The sequence below is a fragment of the Trichechus manatus genome, unplaced genomic scaffold (genome assembly GCF_000243295.1).
Source record: "Trichechus manatus latirostris isolate Lorelei unplaced genomic scaffold, TriManLat1.0 scaffold00029, whole genome shotgun sequence".
Classification (NCBI taxonomy): Eukaryota; Metazoa; Chordata; class Mammalia; order Sirenia; family Trichechidae; genus Trichechus; species Trichechus manatus.
In genome coordinates, this window is record NW_004443965.1 from 16,369,112 (window position 1) to 16,393,487 (window position 24,376).

General features: G+C 41.7%; 1 protein-coding gene across 1 annotated transcript in view; it reads right to left on the minus strand.

The window, feature by feature from the left end:
- The window catches only part of MAST4 (microtubule associated serine/threonine kinase family member 4), a 755,237-nt gene that overhangs the window by 730,619 nt on the left and 242 nt on the right, over positions 1–24,376 (minus strand). Inside the window, exon 1 of the mRNA XM_023729575.1 lies at positions 24,268–24,376. This exon is cut by the window's right edge and continues 242 nt beyond it. Coding sequence (XP_023585343.1) covers positions 24,268–24,376 — 109 coding nt within the window. The remainder of the gene's footprint in view (positions 1–24,267) is intronic.

Sequence of the window (24,376 nt, forward strand, 5' to 3'; positions counted from 1 at the left end):
GACCATCTACTATAGCTATTCCTATGAAAGTTACTCTCTCATATGGTCATACTGCTATTGGAGAATCAAAACATTAACAATGACAAAAAAGTATTTTAAAAAACCCACTGCCATCGAGTTGATTCTGACTCATAGCAACCCTACAGGATGGAGTAGAACTGCCCCCCAGGGTTTTCAAGGCTGTCATCTTTAAGGAAGCAGACTGCCACATCTTTCTCCCACGGAGTGGCTGGTGAGTTTGAACCTCCAACCTTTTGGTTAACAGCTGAGCACTTAACCACTGCGCTAGCAGGGCTCCTTAAAATGTATTAGACAAGGGTTATTCTCTTCACCTGTTGATTCCTTGCCACTTACTTTCACTATCCATATCATCCTCCCCCGGGATGATACTCCTTCTTTGGGGTGACAGGCCAGCATTTAGAAACATTGCTATGAAGAGAATATTGCATTTATAAATGGTACTTCTGTTGGAAAACACCCTTTTGCTAGTCACAGAAAGGCACTGATGCCCTGAAATGGGAGAGAGGCAGGCTTCCTTCTCTGTTTCCTCTCTCCTCACATCCCTAAATGTCTTATCCATCAGTTCAGCAAAATTAAGTCAGGGAAAAAAATCCTTCTCTTTTTGTAAAACGTGTACTAGCAATTCTCAGCCTACTAAAGGAAATGAAAAGCACAATACTCCTAATGGGAATGACACTTCTTAATAGCTGCCTTGCTATTTGAGGATACACTCAAAAACTTTCAGGGTAAACATCACAAGTGGCATCAAGTTAATCTGAGGTCTGTTAAACCAGAGTGTCACTCCACCATATTGAGAAAAGTGTTCAGTTCTGTAATGTGACATGAATGTTCGTCCAAAAGTTAGGCTGTGGTGAGGGCACAAATTTGTAAGGAAGTGTGCTTACAAACACACACACACACAAATCTGAAGTCTTCTAAAACCCAAACCCACTGTAGTCAAGTTGATTCTGACTCATAGCAACCTTGTAGGACAGAGAAGAACTGTCCCATAGGGTTTCCAAGGCTGTAAATCTCTACGGAAGCAGACTGCCACATCTTTCTCCCAAGGAGCAGCTGGTAGGTTCAAACTGCCAACCTTTTATTTAGCAGCCGAGCACTTTAACCACTGCACCACCGGGGCTCCTACAAGTTACAAAACATTCACCAACAATGCAACAAGTAGAGCCAAGTATGCAAAGCCCTTTGTTATTCTAAATACTCCAGTCAGTGCGCTTTACCTCAGGTACATGAAAGTCAGGAAAATCTGAATGTAAAAAACTCACACACTTGAGAGGTAAACAAATGAATTTAAATCTTATCCCTGTGTCTCAGTTATCTACCCATTGCCAGCAGTCAAGTTGATTCTGACTCAAAGCAACCCTACAGGACAAAGTAGAACTGCCCCTTACGGTTTCCAAGGAGCAGCTGGTGGATTCAAACTGCCAACCTTTTGGCTAGCAGCCGAACTCTTAACGACTGTGCCACCAGGGCTCCCGTAGTTATCTAGTGCTGCTATAACAGAAATACCACAAGTGGATGACTCTAACAAACAAATTTATCTTCTCACAGTTTGGGAGGCTAGAAGTCCGAATACAGAGTGCAAGCTCTAGTGGAAGGCTTTCTCTCTGTCGGCCCTTGAGGAAGGTCCTTGTCTCTTCAACTTCTGCTCCTGGGCAATCTTCACGTGGCTTGGCATCTCTCTTCCCCTATCTCTGCCCTGCTCGCTTGTTTAACCACTTTTATATATCAAGAGATTGAGTCAAAATACACCCTACACTAATCCTTCCTCATTAACATAACAAAGACAACTCATTCCCAAATGGGATTATAACCAGAGGCATAGAGGTTAGGATTTATAACACATATTTTTGGGGGACCTAATTCAATCCATACCACTCTGTCACTAAATGGAAGACTCAGTACAAACTACCTGAGTTCCCTGAGGCTTCTACCTGCCACCCCATAGACTTGCCATGAGGACAACATGGGATGACACGTGCAAAGCACCTAGCACAGCTCCTGCTCATAAAAGGCCCTTGGTAAATGGCACTGGGCATAAATATTAACTTTCTCCACAAGCCAAGAGGAGCAAGGCCAATGCTTCTACAACCCTGGCCACTCACAGAATCACCTGGCAGGCTTTTAACATGCACACACACACAGAATCAGAATCTCCCAGTCAAACCCTGATGTGTGTACATTGTCAAAGCCCCATAGATGATTCAAATGTAGGTCAAGTTGAGGCCAAAAACATTGCCCTAGCACCTATTCCTCATTTCAACTCCAGATGTCAGGAATGCAGGCAAAATATTTTGCCTATTGTGTTTCTGGCTTTCCTTTTTACTTTGTCTTTGGTGTTTTACTTCGTTAATGGTCACTGGCCTTTCTGCATTTGTGCCTGTATGGTTTGATCCCTCAAAGTAGTACTCAGAAAGGGGAGCAGCATTCCAAGCAATAGAAACAGAAAAAACCAAGAGTATGTGATATGGCTATCTATTGTGTTTTACAGACCACCCCAAAACTTAGTGACTTAAAAAAATCATTATACTTAGCAATTTTGTATGTCAAGAATTTAGGCAGGGCTCAGCAATTCTTCTGTTTTACATTATTTTTCAAAGTAATAATCATAATGAACTGATGAATCCATTCATGAGCAACATTAAAAAAAAAAAAAAAAATTATCCCCTCACTGCGTTTACTGACCCGTCCATGAAATACAGAGGGAAAGCATTGGTTTAGAAATCTGACAAACTCTGACCAAGTTATTTAATCTCTGTGAACTTCACTCTCCTTAACTGTGAAATGGGGATATTCCCCAACTTCCTTGCAAGATTACAGCTAGAACTAAATGAAATAACGCTCATAAAACACTAGCACAGTGCCTGTACATTGTAGGCTTTCAAGAAATGGTAGCTACAATATTGAAATGCATTATTAACATTTTCAAAGTGAAACAGCCACAGAGAATCACTTGTAATTAACAGCATCCAAAAGTCAAAATATTTCAATGACACACTGCTTCCGGTTGTATCTGAAGGTAATTCAAGAGCCTCATACTCAATTTTAATGTTTTCTTTTACCTTTTAGGGAAGAAATCCAGTCAGTTAAATCATTAATGACAGATTTAATGTGCTCCTTTCAGTCCAGATGTGGATGTGCAAGATATCTATTTTCAAGGCTCATCCACTTTGGTTAAAACCATTTTTTCCTGGCTTTATATGTTTTTATAGCGTGTTATTACACAGATAATTGAGCATTGCAATTCAGCAACCAATTGTGGAGAAGAGCCGTCAGCAAAGCTGTCAGGGAAATTAATTAGTAAAAGAAAGGAACAGTACTTACCAACTATTTACACAAGGATGTCATAGTCATCTTCTCCAGAATTTGCTTTTGCAAACATTTCTAAATGTTTGCCTGTTCAGATGACAGAGTAGGTGGCACCCACATCCCCTCCTAGCTGTCCCTTCACAGAGGTCCCTGCAGCTGCTCATCCTGGGAGCCTGAGAAAGCAAAGCCCTGGTTTCCTCAGTGCCTTCCAGAACCTGTTACTCCAGAAAAGAAGCCCTTCACCTCCAGGGATCCACATTCTCGCTCATCACCCTCTTCTGGACCAGCACTCCCAAGAGGCCCCTGCGAAGAATTAGGGGAAGAGAACTAGGACCCCTGAGATATCTGATTCAGAAACCCAGACAGTCTGAACTAGTTTTATTCTGGGCATTTCTGCCAATTGGTGACAACTGGCCAGCCAGCAGCGCCAGACTTCTAATCCCCAGTTGCTGCAGAATCGATTGTGTCAGAGTAGAACTGTGCTCCGCAGGGTTTTCGATGGCTGATTTTTCGGAAGTAGATCACCAGGCCTTTCTTCTGAGATGCCTCTGGGTGGACTCAAACTGCCAACCTTTCAGTTAGCAGCAGAGCACGTTAACCGTTTGTGCCATCCAGGGACTCTGCCCAACCTCTAGAAACTGATTATTACATATAACTCCAACATGTAACTCTTAACATTAATTTTTTTTTAATCATCTCTTCTTTGAATCTAACACTGAACTGCTCATGCGACAGGGGAACACAGAATGAACGTGAAAAATTCACGACCTGCACCAGCTCACGGTCCCCACAGAACAGTGAGGAGATGGTATCCTAGAGTCCTGCTTTTATCAGTCTTTCAGGGGCTAGCACTGATTTCAGGGCTTCAACTTCCCTTAAGCTGCAGAGCAAAGTTTCCTCTGTGCATTTTATCTATTCAACAAAGATTTACTGCATACTGGGAGGCAACGGCTGTGGATACAAAGATGAGTAAGACAAGGTCTCTGCCCTTGCGCTGCTTACAGTCTGGCAAGAGGAGAAGACGCCACAACTCGAGAAGTGCATTAACAGACCTCTGGGGGACAAGCAATGCAGGAAGCCACTAACTTGCTGGGGGCAGTCAAAGGGGAGGGGTGGAAGGAAGTCCATGACCTTTGAGGACAAACTGAGCTCTCAGTGCCTTATTCCCATTTGCCTGGATCCCAATACTTTAATTTTTAGTAAAATTACAGACTGGCAGGGCTAAGCCTTTATGTTTATGGGGCTATATACAGAACCTCATCTAGGGGTTTTCAGGCACCTAAGTTTTAACCATAGCTACAGAATATATAAAAACTCAACTCACAAACTCAGATGTGCAAAAAATATCACATTTTTCTTTGTCGTTCACTGCCATCAAGTTGGCCCCAACTTATGGCAACTCCATGCAAAACAAAACACTGCCCAGTCTTGCACCATCCCAATGATCGGTTTCAGATCAGACCACTGCAAACCATTGGAGTTTCCTTGGCTGATTTTTCAGAATTAGATTGCCAGGCCTTTCCTAGTTCATCTTAGTCTGGAAGCTCTGCTGAAACCTGTTGAGCAGCAAAGCAACACACAAGCCTCCACCGACAGATGAAGGTGGCTGAACATGAGATACACTGGCTGGGAAACAAACATAGGTCTCCTGCATGGAAGGTTAGAATGCTACCACTGAACCACCACTGCCCCTGCTCTTCTTTAGATCAAATTAATTCTGATTCCAAGGCCCATGGTGGGGAAACTGATCCCTCACAGTCATTCCTGGAACATCACACAAAAGGAAGGGGCTCCAGCCTATCATGTTCACTGAGAACCCTATGGTCAACTAGCATAGTTCCCTGAGATCCATCACCTCTGTGCCTCCACGTCCCACACAGGGCACCAGAATCTTTGCCAAGACAGGAAACCCAGATGCTTGAAACCCTGGCTCTCCAGGCCCACCAAGGGCCAGTCTCCTCCTCCCTTCCCTCATACTGCCACTGAGAGGCTGACAATGTCCCAATCTACATATCTCAGGACACACCAGCCTTGATCCTTTCCTCACTCTGGGGACGCTGATCTCTCTCTGCTCTCAAAGGGAAACCACCTCCCACCCCAGTGCACCCAGCTTCCTCTCTTCTACAGACTTAAGACATTTTACAAAGAGACTGGGAAGAGCCTCTACTTCAAGTTGCTTCACTTTTCTGCCACATGAATATCCCTGAGGCAAGGAATTAAAAGGGTCCTAGTTCCTGCTTGAAATATCAGAGAGGAGAAACAAACAAAGTGCAAGACACAAGTGAATAGTTCAAAAAAGATTATTCTGTCACAGGTGCCACCCAAACAAAACATCAGAAAGAATGCTTTATCTTTAGTTGAGGTAAATACATCTCCAGTAGAAGGACACCCACCACCTCCAAACATGAGGGGACCTTTCTCTGTATATGTACCATAAGGTCCCTGCTCTCCCCCAAACTACTGTCCTACCATCCACTTCATGTTGGGAGCTGTAGGAAGTACTGTGTCTTCTGGGTATAACACAAGTCTCCCAGTTCAAAGGACAGGAAGGAACTTGCTATTCAAAGAATGGAAAATTAGAGTCCCTTGAATGGTCTGTTCTGCAACACTGAAAACCTACAATGAGATTTTTTTTCAAAGCTTAATCTAAGACTAGGGTCTCCATGCCCTCATTAAGAATCAAGGAATTCTAGAGACCCCAAATACCATTTCAATAAAGGCCAGGGAACTCCTTGTCTTCACATGCCAGAAGGCTAAAGTCTTCCAGGCAACAGCCTCACTCTCTATATCATTTCACGCATTAACCAGGTGGTCTGCAAACCACATGCGGAAAGTGTGAATGTTTAGTTCTCAGAGTTCCAGTTAATAGCATAGTTGTCTCGACACATCATCAGGAAAGACCAATTGCTAGAAAAGGGCCTCATGGTTGGTAAAGTAGAGGGTCAGCAAAAACGAAGGAAACCCTCAGTAAGATGGACTGACACAATAGCCACAACAATGGATTTAAATATTCCCAATATCATGAAGATGGCACAGGACCGGGCAACATTTTGTTCTGTTATACATAAGGTTGCCATATGTCAGAGCTGACTCAACAACAACAACTGCCAATTTCAAAAGTCCAGAGTACATGCTGTGATTATAATAAAAATAACTGGACAGAGAAGTTGTGGAATTGTCCGGACACTCACATGCTGGGCACAGACTGCTTGCTTCGTTATTTTTCCTGAGTGAACAGTGAAAGACGAGATGTTTCAGGCCAGGGAACGGAGGGCGGGGCTAAAAGTAATTTCATTTGGGAGCTTAATGTTAATTATAAAAGCAGAACTGTCCTAAGTGCTACACCTTGGCTTGGACATTTATAAACAGACCACTTCCTCTAATTTTACCCCACTCGACATAAAATTTTCATCAGTCCTCCTTATTGCCTTGTTTTATAATTTCCCGTGGCTTTTAGAAGCAGCCACCGTGTCATATATGCCCCCACAGCAGTAAATTATGATAACCAACCAACCACGTAGTTGCCATCCAGTCAATCCCAACTCATGGCGACCCCATGTATGTCAGAGTAGAACTGTGCTCCAGACCACAACTGGCATTCACTAACTCTTTGGTGAAGAAATTTTCCCCCATTCTTTCAGGATAGTGAAGGAGACAGATGAAGTCTGATTTTTAGAGATTAGGTTTTACTAGACTCACTCCCTTCCCACCTGAAAACACTGAACTAGCTACCCTGGCAGGTTTGAGGTCTGGAGAAACTACCTTATAAACCACAAGCTCCGCATCATAAGGTCAGTAAGTCTGTGGCTACTGAGAACGGCAAGCAAGTGCACATGGCCAAGAGGTCTCAGAAAGCTCCCAGTGTCAGGGGCTGCGGTGGCCACAGGAGCATCAAATCCTCAGTCATATAGGGCTCTGCTGTGATAGGGATCGTGAATCCTGCCAAAGACACAGAGCATGAGAGCTTCCCCTTGAAGAAGTTTTTCAAGCGCACTTTGAAGAGGAGGAAAAACACATAGAGGGTGTTTGAAACTCCAGGTGGGCCAAAAATATCAACTGGTCTAAACCTGGCAATTTGCAAGTACTGAGTAACCAATAGATATTCTAAAGCAAGGGAAGAAAGTGCTATCCCAAAGAGGTATCACTAAAAAATGGTTTACCTGGTAAATTCTTACCGAACACACTTTTTCCCTAAACTTTGTCTCCACAACAAGCAAAAACAAAGTTCCTTAAGACAAGGACTAAAAAAGTGTTAGGTGTAAATGTTGTTTAATTACCTGGGGAAATATAAAGCTTAAAAAAAAATACTTTGATTAGAAAGTTATGAAACCATAAATAAACTGGAATTACAGAAAATACTATAATCCCAATAGTATATTCTATACCAATAATTTTACATAGGCACAGACTTAACTATAAACATATGGAAAACCAAGCTGTCATTTACTATCCCTTCAAAATATTATTATTTTTAAAGATAAAAATAGAGGCCTTTCCTAACACTGTAACCATATCCGGTAGACCAAATCATTTAATCTGGTACAATCCCCTCTTCTTCTTTCCCTTCTTACATCTTCAGGGCACAATGGAAAATCCGCTTTCAGACAAATCTCATCAAGTTGTGTTCTTTACTTGGCTCCCTCCCCATATGAACATTCAACCTGAATCACATGTTGCACTTCTTGTTGGTGCGCTGTGCATATTCAGGTCAAATCACTCCTGTGTGCTCTCTCTCCTAACCTATGTTGCTTTAGGCACTGACTAGACCTTTTATTTTTTTACATCTCCCTTCCCTCCCCACCTCCCAACTCTTAGGGTGTTTTTTCAAGCAGCAAAGTTCAATAAACAACTCTTGACTTCACAAAGACAAACAGCATGCACTTTCACATCATCTCTGCCCCCACAGCAAGAAGGTTAACGACAGCTCTGGGTACCGGGAATGAGTCCTACACCTCGCCTCAAATAAAGACAACTTCACAGGCACAATGCAAAATTCAACGTGCAAAGATAATAATACCCTTACTCTTCAAGTCCCTGTCTTCACTCTGTGGAGTCCCCAGGTGGTGCAAATGGTTAACACACTCAGCTGCTAACCAGAAGGTTGGAGATTCGAGTCTACCTAGAGGCACCTCAGAAGAAAGGCCAAGTAATCTACTTGTGAAAAATCAGCTACCAAGAACCCTACGGAGCAAAGTTCTCTGACACACATGGGGTCACTCTCCAGTTGCCACTGAGTTCATTCCAACTCATGGTGACCCCGTGTGTGTCAGAACAGAACTGTGCTCCATAGGGTTTGCAATGGCTGATTTTTCACAAGTAAATCCTCAGGCCTTTCTTCCAAAAGGTGAACTCAAACCTCCAACCTTTTGGTTAACAGCTGAGCACTGAACCATTTGTGCCACCCAGGGATGCCAACTGGTTTGTATTCACCCTCTAATATTTCCTCCCTTTCTGTCCTTCAAAAACACAAGTCAGTTGGCATTGGGAAGAAAAAGGAGCATTGCAAAAAAAGAAAAACCCAACAAGAAGGCAACTTGGTTCAGCTCACTCACTATCCCTGTATTTTAATAGTGGTGGCTATAGCTCCTATAGCAAGTTTAGGTTAAAATGAGGCACAGACACAAAATTCCACTGTAATAAAGCCCTAGTTGTCTAGGCTACCCTAGGTAAGCAGCTGTTTTAACCACAACCAACTGAAAGCTACTCTTTAAAAAGTCCAGTTATTGATTGCCCAAGACCTAATGGTAATGCTTAAAAAGCCATTCATCTGTCTTACAAATCTGAAAACAAAATTTTGAACACCTGTGAAACTTGAGTTTAAATAGTGGAAATTTTTTTATATAATCTGCCACTTTTCATCTACGCCAACAAAGAAAGCAGCAGCAGTAATTAAATTTACATCCTTAGATGTCCTTAAGTGTCAAAATAATTTTCTAAGAACTGCAGGTAATGGTATCTTAACAATTCAAGACAGTGCCCATCAGATTACAGGTTTTTTGGGAGTACAAAGTGAGCACCCCCTGATGTTTCTCAGCAGGGCTTACCCTCATCATTAGGCAATCACTTGGTAAACCTGTATTTATCATTTAAAAAAATCTGTGTTACCTTTTCCTTTTAATTACCACAGACAATCTCTAACAGGACATTGAGAGACGCTCTGACGAAACCATCCTCACTGCTAGAACTTGGCTATAAACTATTTTGATGAGACCTTCGCCATCTCTTTAAGAGAACAAATTGCACTAATCCACAATTTGGCTTTAACCCTCCCCTTAGAAGAGGGCAGAGACATGGGGGGAGGGAGGGCAGGAAGGGAGAGGAAGAAGAGAGAAGACATGCTACGTACTGAATAAAATCATCTTTTAATTGGAGTGATCTGGCCATTCTCCTTCAAACTCTATAGATTGGGTTCAGAAGAGAACGATGCCCCTAAAACCACATATTTAAGTGTAAGGTCCCCACTGGAACAAGGACATGTGGCAATTAGTTAAAGCTTCATTTACAGGAGCTATCAATTCTATTATCTGAGTTACACTAAAAGAAAAAGCATGGGAGAATTTAATGTTTGCTGGGGAGAAGACAGACCATGAAAATTAGAACATTGTTTGTTCTATAAGAGAAATTTTATTATATAAAGAAAAAGACTTTTGGAAAAAGGTCTTAGTTTACATTACTTCTGTTAAAAGCACTTGGTTTATTTAAAAAGGTATTCTGATGGATTTTCTGAAGTGACCACCTTCTACCTTAAAATTCTGAGCTTTCATAGGCCACCCTGTTAAAAATGAAATAAAAAGCGGCAAGGGACATTTTGTTTTGGGTGAAAATTATTTGCTTCCTCATGTGAAGGAGGACTCTTGGGCATCCATGAAGGTGTTCTACAGACAAAGTAAGTTACCTGGTGGCTGGAAGCAGAGGCTGAGTGTGCAGTTGCCCTGTGTTATAAACTGAATTGTGCCACCCCCAAAGGAAAAAAATATATATATAGATACATATATATATACTCACACACACACACACATATATATATGTTGAATTCCTGGCCCTTGCACCTGTGGATGTGATCCTATTTGAAAATAGGGGTTTCCTTTTGATATGTTAATGAGGCCATACCATGTAGAGTAGATCCTAAACCTAATCACTTCTGAATTAAAGACCAGAATAGACACAGAGACACACGCATGGGGCAAAGACAGATGCCAAAGAATGCCAAGGATCACCAGCAGACACCAAAAGTAGGAGAGAGGCTATGGTAGCACCTGGGAGACTAGGGCCCTGCTCATATATATGTGCAGATGTTGAGAATTAACAGACAAGGATTACCTATGCCACAGTCTTCCACCATACCCCACAGGGGCTGCTGTATTGCTCTCAACACTACAGAGAAGAAAGACCTGCCCCCAAATGGAATCAGAAAAACAGTACGTTAGATGCAACCCATTCTGGATGGCAGGAGCAACTAAAAGAGAAGGTCTGGGCCCTGGGCCCCACTTCTAGTCCAGATACTTAATCTCTTGGGTAAAACAGGGTGTAAAGCAGCCTTTAACCTTTCATATCAAAACGTCTACTGTCTTCACCATTTCTAGCACTATTATTCCATTTCCAAGACTATATCACCCCATGTAGGGGATAAACAGACTTTTGTGGGCTCATCCGGAAATTGAATCTCCACTTAAAATTACTTAAAATTACATCTCTATGGGACTACACACTCTAAGTTCCAAACAACTAACCTCCAAACAAACTTATGAAACAGCCCACTGATAGCTTAGGCCGGAGGTGCCAACTAATTAAAAAACCAATTGCTGTGGAGTCAATTCCGACTCGCAGCAAGCCCATGTGTGTCATAGTAGGACTATGTTCCATAGGGTTTTCAATGGCTAATTGTTTGAAAGGAGATCACCAGACCTTTCTTCCATGGTACCTCTAGGTAGACTTGACCCTCCAACCTTTCCGTTAACAGCCAAGCACGTTAACCATCTGCACCAGTCAGGGACTCCTGCCAGCTAACAGCACATTGGTAAAAAAGCAATTTCTACTGATAGATTCTAGTTTAACTCTGAAAACAGACTTTAGTCCCACTTCAAGGGCTGGGCATCTAGAGTACAGAACAGTAAGGGAGGGCCCTGGCTGCCTGGGGGAATAGAGATCATACAAATCTTTAAAATGAAAGAATGATTTTTTTAAATCAGAAGCTGTTGGTCTAGGACATAGGAATATCAGACTTGTTCCATGTAGCCAAAAGAGTGACTCTGGGCAGCAAGTAAACTCCAAACCCAAGTCTGTTCTGTTATACACTGATGAGAACTTTAAATTTTTTAACTACTTAATATTCTATAGCTGAGAGGTAAACAAAAACTGGAGCTGGAGCTCAAAAGGACCTCATATTTCATCACAGATGAGGGTCAGGGAGGTTAATGACTCATCTAGCAAGGAGACAAGTTCAGCCTCCCAATTCCCATGCCAACACTCTTCCACTACTCATAAAACTGCCAGAACCCTGGAACCCATTTCCACTTTCAGCATTTGTATCCTGAGAACTAATGAGTACTGTCCAGTATCACTGTTAATATTTTAACGCTAGTTGTCAATATTTCATTAAAAATTTAAATAATTCCCTTAAATGTGTGATCAAAAATGGCTTACTGTTATACAAGTGTGATTGTAATGAATAACCAAAAATGATCCTAGTGGAATACAGCTTCCCAAAGCCAAGAGGAAAATAAGAATTGATTTATAGTCAAATCGCTTCGTTTGTGAAAACCCGCTCACTCCATTAACCGATGACCTAAAACCCAGGCTCACAGCTTTAAATCTTGGCACTTACCTTAACGAAAGTTCCACAGACACAACACTTAATCTTAACTATTACACCAAATGCACAGGGATCCATTAGTTAACTGACATTTCACTCGTTCAACTATCATTCATTCTTTCACCAAAAATCATTCATTCCTTCAGCAGTCACTCATTCATTCATTCAACAACCACTCATTTATTCAACAATCATTTATTGTGTACCACTTCATACAAGGTCCTGGGATGCAGACATGACCAAGAGGCTGGGATCTTAAGGAATGTACAGTGCACCTCAATGATCTCCCCAAACCTGCTCTTCTCCCCGGATCTCTTCTCACCATCTATTCTCCTCCTCACTTGTACAATACCATGCTAGTCTGGACCAATTTAATTATCAATTTAACTTCAAATTACTTTTGTAAAAATTAAATAAGCATATATATATAAAACACTCAGAATGGAATCCTGACACACAATATTTTTGCAATTTTATGTTATTATTATTATCCACTACATGCTATGCACTGGGCAAATCTGCTGCAAATGACCTCTTTAAAGTATTGAAAAGCTAAGCTGCCACTTTGAGGACTATGGTCTTCCTGACCCAAGCCATGGTATTTTAAATTACCTCACATGCATACAAAAGCTGGACAATGAATAAGGAAGATCGAAGAAGAATTGATGCATTTGAATTATGGTGTTAGCAAAGAATATTGAATATACTATGGACTGCCAGAAGAATGAACAAATCTGTCTTGGAAGAAGTCAGAATGCTCCTTAGAAGCAAGGATGGTAAGACTACATCTCACATACTTTGGGCATGTTATCAGAAGGGACCAGCCCCTGGAGCAGGACATCATGCTTGGTAGAGGGTCAGCGAAAAAGAGGAAGACCCTCAACGAGATAGACTGACACAGTGGCTGCAACAATGGGCTCAAGCACTGCAATGACTGTGAGGATGGCAGAGAGCCGGGCAGTGTTTCATTCTGTTGTACATGGTGTCGCTATAAGTCGGAACTGACTCGACAGCACCTAACAGCAACATATGCCATGCACTCTCCCTGGTGCAGGGATGTCAAGTTGATATGACATTGTCCTTATCATGAGCTCACAATCTAGTGGGAGAGAAAGAACATGTAAACTATTAACTATACTACAAAAAGAAATGTATATAAAATGGGAACAAGGAAACATAAAATGATGTGAGAAAAGGCTGTATAAACTGTTAAGTACTCTACAAATATTGACAGTATATGCAAAACCTTGCATACTGCAGGAACAAAGCTAATGCAGTAAAACCCAGAGAAAACAGAACTTGTTTTATCAACTATCTTCAACTTTTAAAGCTGAAAGAAAAAAAAATCAAGATAACTATTTTCATTAACAGCACATATACAATTTTATCCTTACTTTCTACCTCTTCTTACACACTTTGACGTCTTCAGCAATTTTCAAAGATTGATGCCCAAAGTGAGAGCCCTAAAGCACTACAAGGAAGTCTAATCATTAAAAAAAAAAATCTAGCTTGTTCAGCACAGAATAATAAGGCAGGAAAATGCGCCGTGACATTATAAAAAAAAGGGTAAGCAACAAGATGAGAACAAAAAGAGCTTTCAATTTAATCTTCAGTGAATCATAAAATGCAGGTAACCAAAAAAGGCCTTTCTTCCCAAACATTCCGTTTAACAAAGGTTTTACTACAATCTTCCAGCTGGTTTGTCATGTTCTTTTTAAAATTCTGATGACCAAGCTATAGAAAGGAAGGGGAGAAAAAAGAATTAGAACAAGGAAGGACAGATAACCTAATACACAAAAAGTGATGATCCAGAAATAATTTTAAAGGAACTTAAAACAGTATGATTTAAAAAAAAAAAAAAAACATTGCCATCGAGTCAATTCCGACTCATAGCAACCCTACAGGACAGAGTAAAACTGCCCCACAGGGTTTCCAAGGAGTATGATTTCACTCATTGTTACTCATTGGTATACCTCTTCACATTCAGTGTTATTCCATAATTTTAAAACTGTTGCCCTCAAGCAGCTCACACATGTAAACTAAGCTTTGTCCAGGTAGGAATGTTTTCATTCAAAAGTGGAAATCTTGAAAACAAAAACAGTATTGACATTTTTATGATGAAAATCAAGAGTTGAAAGTTGTAATTTCCAGTTTTCTCTTTTGTTCTCAGAATAGAGGATTTGTATCATGGCTAGGATTCACACATCACCATAGATTGAAGCTAGTCCTAAAAGGTCTTATACTTTCTGGATTAAACTTTTCTTTCAACTAACAGCAAATTGGGTTAGCTTATCAGGGTAACTCACAACGCCTCAAGAACAAATAACCAGGAAATAAAGTGGTACATTAAATAAAGTTTACAAAAGCAATATTTCAAACAATAGATAAGTAATTTAAAGCACCAAATTGTCAAGCAAAGAGAAGACAGTCTTTTCTTTCTTGACAAGTATTTCCTCTAATTCTCGTTTTCCCTCAGACTCTCACACTCACACACACTCAGTTTGTAAATCAAGGTCGCACTGACTTAACATGGCGTTTCTACTTAACTTCTCTGATGACAGCCACAAGAACGAGGTCAGCATTTTCTTGGATTTTCCTGATAGCTACTCTACTCATTTGGGATGAGGCTGAAATTCTTCTAAAGTAAAACCTCCTTCCAATGGTTCTTCCTCCCGAATCACATATCTGGGACTGCCCTTTTCTCTGGAGAAATTCTCCCCTCTTCCTGGCTACATCTAAGTGAGAAGCCTGGGGTGAGGGTTCAGGTCATTTCAATTAAGCCACTCCAGCTAAAACTATGTGAGGGACAGAGCCAATTTTGTGTGTTTGTTCTTTCTGTGTGTAGGAGCTGGAAATATTTCTATGGAACCAACTTATTCATACTTCATCATTTAACCTTAATATACAAAGTAGATTTTGTCACAACGGTATTCCATTTCCATTCCTTAATGTAGTATGATTGCTCTAAGAGGCAATTCTAAAATTGTGACTTTTGTAAATATAAATCTCAATGATAGTGTACAGCAACATAAGGTTTTAACCTCCAATTCTAACCCAATTTAACTTTGTTTCCATACCACTGATGAGACACTAGGGCCCCATCTATCTCATATTTAAAAAATACCTCAAAAGACAAATGTTAGGATAAAAATTCCTCAGTATGACGGTATTATTTTTTTTAAAAACAAGCATAGAAAATGACAAAATCATCGACCAGGAGGGAACTATACAACTAACTTTGCAGTTTATTAAAAACGCAGCTGACAAAGTTCTAAGGCAGAGGCCAGAAGGCCTACATCTGATATTTGTTGGTTAATATACACTCATCTACCCACACTAAATTGGTTGTACTTATGAATATGCCTTGTACTGAAAACACATCTAAATTACAAATCAAGAACATTAAAATCAAATTTTTATTTTCCACATGGTAGCCTATGAAATTAGTTAAAAAAGAGGGCCAATTTGTCAGTACTTCCATCTCCCCTCCTACATGCCTCCCCCGCAATATCAGGGCAAAGCATTTAGACTGAAAGGTTCAGTGGAAGTAAGTACCATAATCAAAATTATATCGACTGTGTCCGAGAGAGGAATTGATGGGCTAGCAAAAGAGTACAGGCTCAGGGTACAAAACTTCTAAGCTGTCTCATGGAAACACATGTGTCTAGTTATGGCTTCCAATCATTAAATAAGTAGTGCATGTTATTCATTAAGAGAACCTGGAGGATCCACCAGAAATTTCACCCAAGTTCTATACACTTAAATACGGCTTCAATGCATGTGAACCGCTGACCACAGTCCTAAACCAACACTTCACACCTACACCAAAAAAAAAAGAAAAAATGGTTGCCATCAAGTCGATTCCAACTCATAGCAACCCTATAAGACAGAGTAGAACTGCTCCATAGGGTTTCCAAAGTGGAAATCTTTATAGAAGCATACTGCCACATCTTCCTCCCACACAGTGGCTGGTGGGTTCAAACCACCAACCTTTCAGTAGCAGTCAAGCGTTAGTTTAACCACCGTGCTACCGGGGTTCCTATCTCACACTTAGGGCGTGGTTTTCTCTCCTAATCCTGGAAGCACAGGTGACTCCTGTCCAATCGTCCCAGGAATTCTGAGCCAGGTGAGAGAGTGCAGAAGGTGAAGGGAGAAAAGAGAGGGAAACAAGTGCAGGAAACTTGCTGGAGAAAGAGACTTCTGCTTAATCATATTTTATGTCATGTTTTAACATAAAATAACATTACCAGATAAGAAACCACAGACAAACTGACACATAAAACAGAACAAAACTCTTTGAACTAAATGATGCTAAGCTGTGTAAACGTCAACCTGAACAAGCGCGTAGGGCAGAGCACCAGTAAGGTGGAAGGGAAGTGAACTGCAGTTGCCACACCAAGGGCTGAGTTATACCAAAAGTGCTCCTATCTTTGTATCTTTGTCTTAAAAAATGAAATGGCTCCACTGTTTGAAAACGACAAAACAGAGTTTTTTGTTGGATATTTGACAAGCATGAGTTCTTAACATTTTTTGAAAGTTCTATCCATTTCTAACAATTATAACATATCCCCTCTGAGAAGTTGAGATGGCCCCTGGGCCACTTCCCTAGTCCCCGAAAACAAAAGCTGGCATCCAGAGAATCTCCTGATTTCCTTCTTACTCCCTTATCAGCTCCTAAACCATCACCTAAGCTTAAATGAAGTACACAGTCATCTCACCAGCCTCATCACATTGCTGACACACCGCCTTCTCACTAAAACACTGGGCACAGCTAGTAATTTCAAAGCTGTTTGTGGAGTCTTTTAGGATATTATTTAATGAATGATCACTAAGAACAGGTTCCATGAGCAAAAGAGAGATAGCGTATTAATAGAAGGGTAAACGAACCATATACCATAAAACTTTGCTGTTAGTACATCATAAGAAATGCTCTATCCGTGAAATTAAAAGTGATAACTATGTTACACATCTATCTACTCATGAATGAAAGGGCCTGCCAGGAACCAGTAAAATATGCTGGTGGCATAATTCACCAGGGAAGGGACCTGAAGGCTTCAGCTTGTTCCTGCTATGGCACTGGTATTTTGCATAAGCCAGCTTGTTCAAACTCCGTATTAGTAGTCAACACCAGTATGGAGTACTTACTATGTCCCAAGCATCACGTTGGGTACTCTGCTAAAAATCTCATCAGTTCTCATAATAACCTTCTGAAATAAGTATTGGCATCCCCATTTTACAGATAAGGACACATTCTCAGCATTAATAACCTGTCCCAAGTCACACAACATGTAAGTAAACCAGGATCAGAAGTCTAGACCCTTAGGCACTACAGATCCTGACCCCAGAGTGGGGAAACATTAGCTGCTGTGGTCAGAAGGCATGAAAGGAAAGGCACACAAGTCCTTTCCAGGAAACACTATGGAATGTAAAAACGTGATTATAAACGACATAGGTGTCTTTTATCTAAAAAGTACAATCCTCTCCTCTAAGATGCACATATGCATGTACGTGTACACACGCACCACTCAGCTGTCTCTGATGCCAGGCTACCTACTGGACTCTTCTCATTCTGAGAAATGTCCTACAAGGGACAAACTGAAAGGTAACTGGACATATGCACTGTAGCCACCAAGGCTGAGTAGAGGATAGCCCTCGTCACTGGCTCTAAACATTGGCGGAATATAAATATTTGGCAATGCCTGGACTTACCTCAGACTAAAAGTAGAAAGCATAAAGCCTTAGTTCTTTGATACTGACACTTCCTTCTCTAGGAAAACCCAAGAAGATGAGCTACACTTTCTTAATGTGTGTTATCTCACAAACACCACACTGCCTACAAAAGAAGCAGCACAATCTCAGAACAATTTCCCCTCATATTCACCTCAGGTAAATGTTTCCCTGAAGTCTACTGTAGAAATGAACATTCACAAGGCCCTCTTGTCAATTTCTATTCATGTTATAAAGTTGTTCCTTCGAAAACGCTAGGCTTAAGAAGACATCACAGTGAAAAGTCCTATCAGTATTCACACTAAGATATTCTTTTCAGTAGACCTAAATTATTTTCCTATTATATTTCATATATACTTACCTGGAGTATCTGAACTTCCAGGAACGACACCCCCCCCCCAACCCCTGTCATCTACACGCTATTTTTTAAGATGCTATCTTCTCGGGTCATCAGCTCCAACCCTCAAACAACCCAGGCTACACTAGTATAGCAGTTCCCAACATGTGGGTTTCATGTTTCCATGTTGCCTTAAAAAAAAAAAAACAAATCTGTTGCTCCTAAGTCGATTCCAACCCACAGCGACCCTACAGGACATAGTAGAACTGCCCCATAGGGTTTCCAAAGAGCAGCTGGTGGATTCGAACTGCATATCTTTTGGTGAGCAGGCATAGCTCTTAAACATTGTGCCACCAGGGCTCCTTGTGTTGCCTAGCCTTCCCAAAATACAAATCTGCTCATGTCACTTTGTTGCTTCTCTCCTTCCAATCCAAATAACTGGTATTCTTCTGAGTACCACAGACCCATCACGCTCTCTCCTACTTCAGGGCCTCCATGCCAGTAGTTCCCTCTACCAGGACAACTCTTATCCCTTCCTTTTCCCCAGCTAGCATCTGTTCATCCTTTAAATCTCAGCTCAAACATCACTTCCTCAGCGTGGCAGTCCTTAACTCCCAGATTAAATGAGTTACACAATGCAGTCATATACTCCCTCACAGCCTCTTCTCCAGTACCCTATTTGCCACACTTGAAACCAACTAATTGATGATCATGTGTTTAATGACTATCTCCCTCACTAGCCTATAAGCACCATGAGATTAAAATTATCTCTGCTTCATCCACCTTCACGTCTTCAGTGCTCACGTTAGTGTCTCACACAGAGTCGAGCTCAGTATATACTGGCTGGTTGGCTGGTTGACTGACTGACCTCCTGGCCTCCTGATCCTTACTGAAGTGTTGTTATTGTTAGCTGCCATCAAGTTGGCTCCATCTCATAGTGACCTTATGTGTACAGAACAAAACTGACTGCCCTGCACCATCTTCTTCATGATGATTGGTATGTTTGAGTCCATTGTTTCAGCTATTGTGTCAATTCATCTTACTGAGGATCTTCCTCATTTTCACTGACCCTCTGCTAAACATGATGTCCTTTTCTAGCAGTTGGTCTTTCCTGATGATGTGTCTGAAGTAAGCAAGCTGAAGTATCTCCATCCTCTCTTCTAAGGAGCATTCTAATTGTATTTCTTCGAGGACTGATTGAAGCTATGAGTCGAAAAGTAGACTAAATAATAAATATGCCGAGATCTATGCACGTACTTTTTTTCAAATTGTAGCTGCTGTGATTAATAAAATATAAATTCAGTGAAAAGCTCTAGTAAATTCATGGTTGCTTTTTGCTATTTATTCTCTTAACTAATGAATACTAGAAATTCATCTATGGCACTACCATCATATGGGGGATTCTCCCACACCAAAAATGATATTAAAAGCAGTCCTCATACTCATGTACCACTTAATAGAAGAGTTTAAAGACATCCCATAATTGTGGCTATTGTTAATAAAATAAACTGTTTCCCAATTTATGCCAATAAAACAAGTCCCTTATGTTGAGTTGAAAATCCTTTCAACTACTAAGCCGTTTTCTGCCATTCTCTTTAAGAATCCCTGAAAGCTTCAAGTTCTAGTATACACAATGAAAAGCACAGTTAATAACACATGTCCCTTCAAAAGCGTTCTGAGTGGAACCTTAGTGATTTTATTTTGTTCAAATTTTTCAGAGAAAAACTGATCATAACATTTTTCACCATAATCCATGAGGTTTTCCTTGATGAAAGATCTAAAAGTTTGAGTATCCTAATTTGCAACACACAAAATAAATAAATGCAACACATAGCCACCCTTCAAATGTGCAGCTATTTTCATAGATGTTACTTTTTCTCATTCATTCAACGTATTTACTGAGGCCCTATTAATAAATTTGAGGCACTGTGTGAGGCAAACTAAGACAAAATTCCTGCCGTCAAGGAATTCACTGACAAGTTACAAAACACACACGTGTACTTTATTAGAGGCATCCCTTCCACAGGACAGAATGCCTAAAGGCAAATCTCAGAAATGTTGTCTGGGGAATAGTCCTCCAATCTGGATCGTCTTGCCTACCAGAAAGGCAGCCTACTACCCTTCAATATGCACAGGCTTTGAGAACAAGTGGCAGAGGTCAGATGCCATTTATTTAAACAAAAACTCACACACCATCTCTAAGTCTCACGTGTTCGACATGAAGTACATAAAACCTAGAATCACTGCCATCTTAAACTATTGTTTTCAGGACACCAAACGTGGTAGCGGTGGTTGAAAAGTACTGTCAAAGTTGATTTTGACTCACAGAGACCCCATGTAACAGAGTGGAGCTGCCCCACAGAGTTTTCTAGGCTGTATCTTTACAGGAGCAGATCTCCAGGTCTTTCTCCCGTGAAGTGTCTGGGTGGGTTCAAACCCGCCAACTTTCGAGTTTACAGCTGAGCACTTAACCGCTGACCAGAGGTCCTACCAAAAGCTTAAAGGGCTGATTTAAGTGCATGGGAACTTTGTAAGTTTGTACAAATATTAACAAGACGAAACATGAAACTGGCCAAAGACTGTTGAAATTACTAGATATATACAAAACAGCTTAACAAGCTTGCCCCTCCCAAAAAATTAGCACTGGAATAACACCTAGAAACCTGAAATTTGCTGCTTTTCAAAACTGATGCAAAAGTTACTATAAAGAACTTTGGAAATAATGAATCTCCCAGACAGACCTAACAATTTTAAAATCTAAATGGACCCCTTTCCATTTTATGGTATGAACTAAAACCTTTTAATGCTTTACACTTAGTGTCTTGCTATAGGACAACTAACACTACACTAATAGTTCATTGCCATAACACAACGTGATACAAATAACAACTGTCTCCTAGTTTATACTAATAAAGTGGGAATAAACTGACCAGCTAGGAGACAGTTATCGTTTGTATCGGGTTGTATTATGGCAACGCATTGTTAGTACAGTGTTAGTTGTCCTAGAGCAAGACACTGACTATAAAAATAATAGGCCAGACCAAGCTTATACTCCCATTTCACAAAATTTTATCACAAATAAACTAATATTTACTAAATGCTCAATGCTGTATGTGTTAGGATTAAATTAGATAATGTGTGTAAAATGCCTAACAACTCTATTGCTATTATTCCCACTTAAGAGGTGAGAAAACTGGGGCTTCCAGAAGTTGAATGATCCACAACCCCACATGGAGTTTAGGTGGCAGAGCTAGGAATCAAACCCAGGTCTTTCCACTAAACTGAGAGTTCCTAAGCAGTGTTCCTGGACCTTCTGGAACAGTATTTCTAATTGCGTGCATTTTCTAAGGAGAGAATTCACAGCTTTCATCAGATTCTCCAAAAGGCCCAAAATCCCCCCAAAAAGGTTAAGAACCACTGCACCATACCATCATCAGTGCAAGAAACAGAAAATGGGCCATGGACTTCAGCCGCTTTCACTGAGACTGTTATTTCTCTCCTCCTGAGGGGGAGGAAAACCTCCATATTTCTATTTTCACCTTAAAATTCTCAGAGCAAGTCAAGGTTTCCACTTCTAGCCAATATCCAGTGCTCCCCGCCACAGGTTAAGTTATACAATAAATTGCAATACCGTATCAGTATACATCTAATTTTGAGATTTCACAAATATTGACCAATGTTATTTACTCATTCCACTCTCCAAAATGTGTTTCAATCAACCAATCCTTACCACACTGTCTGTGAAATAAGCTATTATTATTATATCTGCTTCCAAGAAAGCAAAACACTGTCGCCCTGAGGCCAGGCAATAAATGGGCTACAGAACTAGGATCAAAAGTGAGAAGATCCCGTTCCTCCCCTCCACCCCCACCCCACATCCCGGGATCTCCAAGACCACATCACTTAAGCACAAGCACCGCCTATCAAAACAGAAAACACAGAGCAACGGGCTCTATCATCTTCTCCACCAATAACAACATTTAATTAGGATCTCGTGGTAAGTCATTAAGTTAGGGTATACCCCCAGCTCCCAGTGACATGTGTGTTCAACTATGAAAGCTGAGGCAGACATCACACATGCCTGGCACCTTCAAAGAGAGATGTAACCAGCCAGGAACACCAGTACTGTACAGGGTTTGGTCATTTCTCTGCCAGCTGGCAGCTTTATGGTGGGTGTTATCAGCCAATCCCTAACATCCCACCACTCAGATAACAGTTCCAGCATCACTCTGACTCCATCCTCAAGTTCAGATCAGAAATAGGGAGTGGAGGGTTCTGGACAGAGCTGGAGAAAAATGTAGAACAAAATTCAAACTCACAAAAAAAGACCCAACTTACTGGTCTGACAGAGACTGGAGAAACCCCAACAGTATGACCCCCTGACACCCTTTTAACTCAGTATTGAAGTCACTCCTGAGGTTCAATCTTCAGCCAAAGATTAGACAGGCCATAAAACGAACAATAATATACACAGTTCAACCACCTATACTAGACTAAATGGGCATACCAGTCCAGAGGCAAGGACAAAAAGGCAGGAGGGGACAGGAAAGCTGGACGAACGGAAACTGGGAACTAAGGTCAAGAAGGGGAGAGTGTTGACATGTTACAGGTTGGCAACCAATGTCAAAAAAACTATATGCATATTAATTATTTAATGAGAAACTAATTTGCTCTGTAAACCATCTAAAGCACAGTAATAAAAAAAAAAAGAAACAGAAAGCAGAGTACTAAAGTGGACAGAACCTGACCGTGAGGTTAATTAGTTCAAACTCCTCATTTTACAGATTATATAAACTGAACCTGAGGAGTGAAACGACTCACCTAAGGTTTCACAACTCAAGAGCAGAGGCAGTTCTATAAAGGTCTCCAGACACCTGTCCAGCATCCTGCCATCCTCCCAGGCATTGCGGAATGGGGAATGGTTACTGTCAGAGGCTTAAGTACGACCAGCTAAGGTTTGTTCCATCGCTGCCATGCTAGGACTCACCTCCTCTGACCTTGTGGCCAGATCCAGTCTTTGCCTCCAGGGTAGGGCCCCAGGTGCCTACTGCCAGGCACTGGTCTCAGCTTGCTTCTTCTGAGGGACAATGCCAATTTCTTAACTAAAGCTAACCCCATCAGAAATGAGAAAAACCCCACTCTGGCGCTGAGGAATTAACTTCACGAGAAGGCTATGTTAGGGTGATGTTTTATGAATGGCTTTGCCTGATCAAGACTTCCTATAAGAAGCGTTCAAAACAATCTTAAAAACATGAAGAATCTTAAGCCTCCTTACTGTCCTCCAGAGGCAGAAAAAAAGCCACAGAAAGCAGTCAAGAGGATACCAAAGCGACCCACAGTTTTGGACGAACATCCTTTCAGGAAAACAGGACTGACACAGTCCCCCAAAAGAGGTGGGACATTCCCTATTCCGTCTGGCGACGAATGTGCATCCGGACACCCTGGAAAAAGTCCGAATGGGAGCTACAGGCGCGCACACTCGCTCCACCCGCCGAGCTCCGGCAGTCCTCCTGCAGGAGGATGGGAGGGTGGAGGTGGGGAGGGTGGGACGTACGCCACTAGGACCCGCCAAAACCACCCATGAATAATCCCAAGGGGCCGGCGCCACTGAAGTCCCAACGCGCAACTTCGCGGATACTAATCCCATCCGCACCCCATCGCCAACACACTCCCCCTCCCGCCAAGCGCTTTGGTAGGAAGCGGCGCCCACTTCGAAGAATAAGATCTTAGTTGGGACATGCAAGATGTCCAGATCACATCCATTCACAGATCGACAGAGGCAGATACTGACAAGAGTTTACTGTTTTGACATTTTAAAAAGCGCACTATCAGGCAGCACATGTAGACACACACACGGAGATAACAGCCACGGGGAAGTCAGTGGCCCACGGGGAGGCTCCTCTCACTACTCCAGGCTGTGGCAGCGTTTCCGGGGATCTCTGCCCCACCCCACCCCCATGCCAGGACGCGCCCCTCCCCACTGCCCGCGCTCAGGATGAAGAGCTGGGGGCGCCCGGCAGCCCGGACCCTGAGGGGGGGCAAAGTGAGGGAAGAGGGGGCCCACCTCCTCGTCCTGCTCCTCCTGGGATGCGCTGCTGTCCCGGGGCGCGGGTGGCGCGGTTCCTCCCAGGGGCAGGGGCAGCGGCACAGCGGCTCCGCGTTCCGGGCCGCCA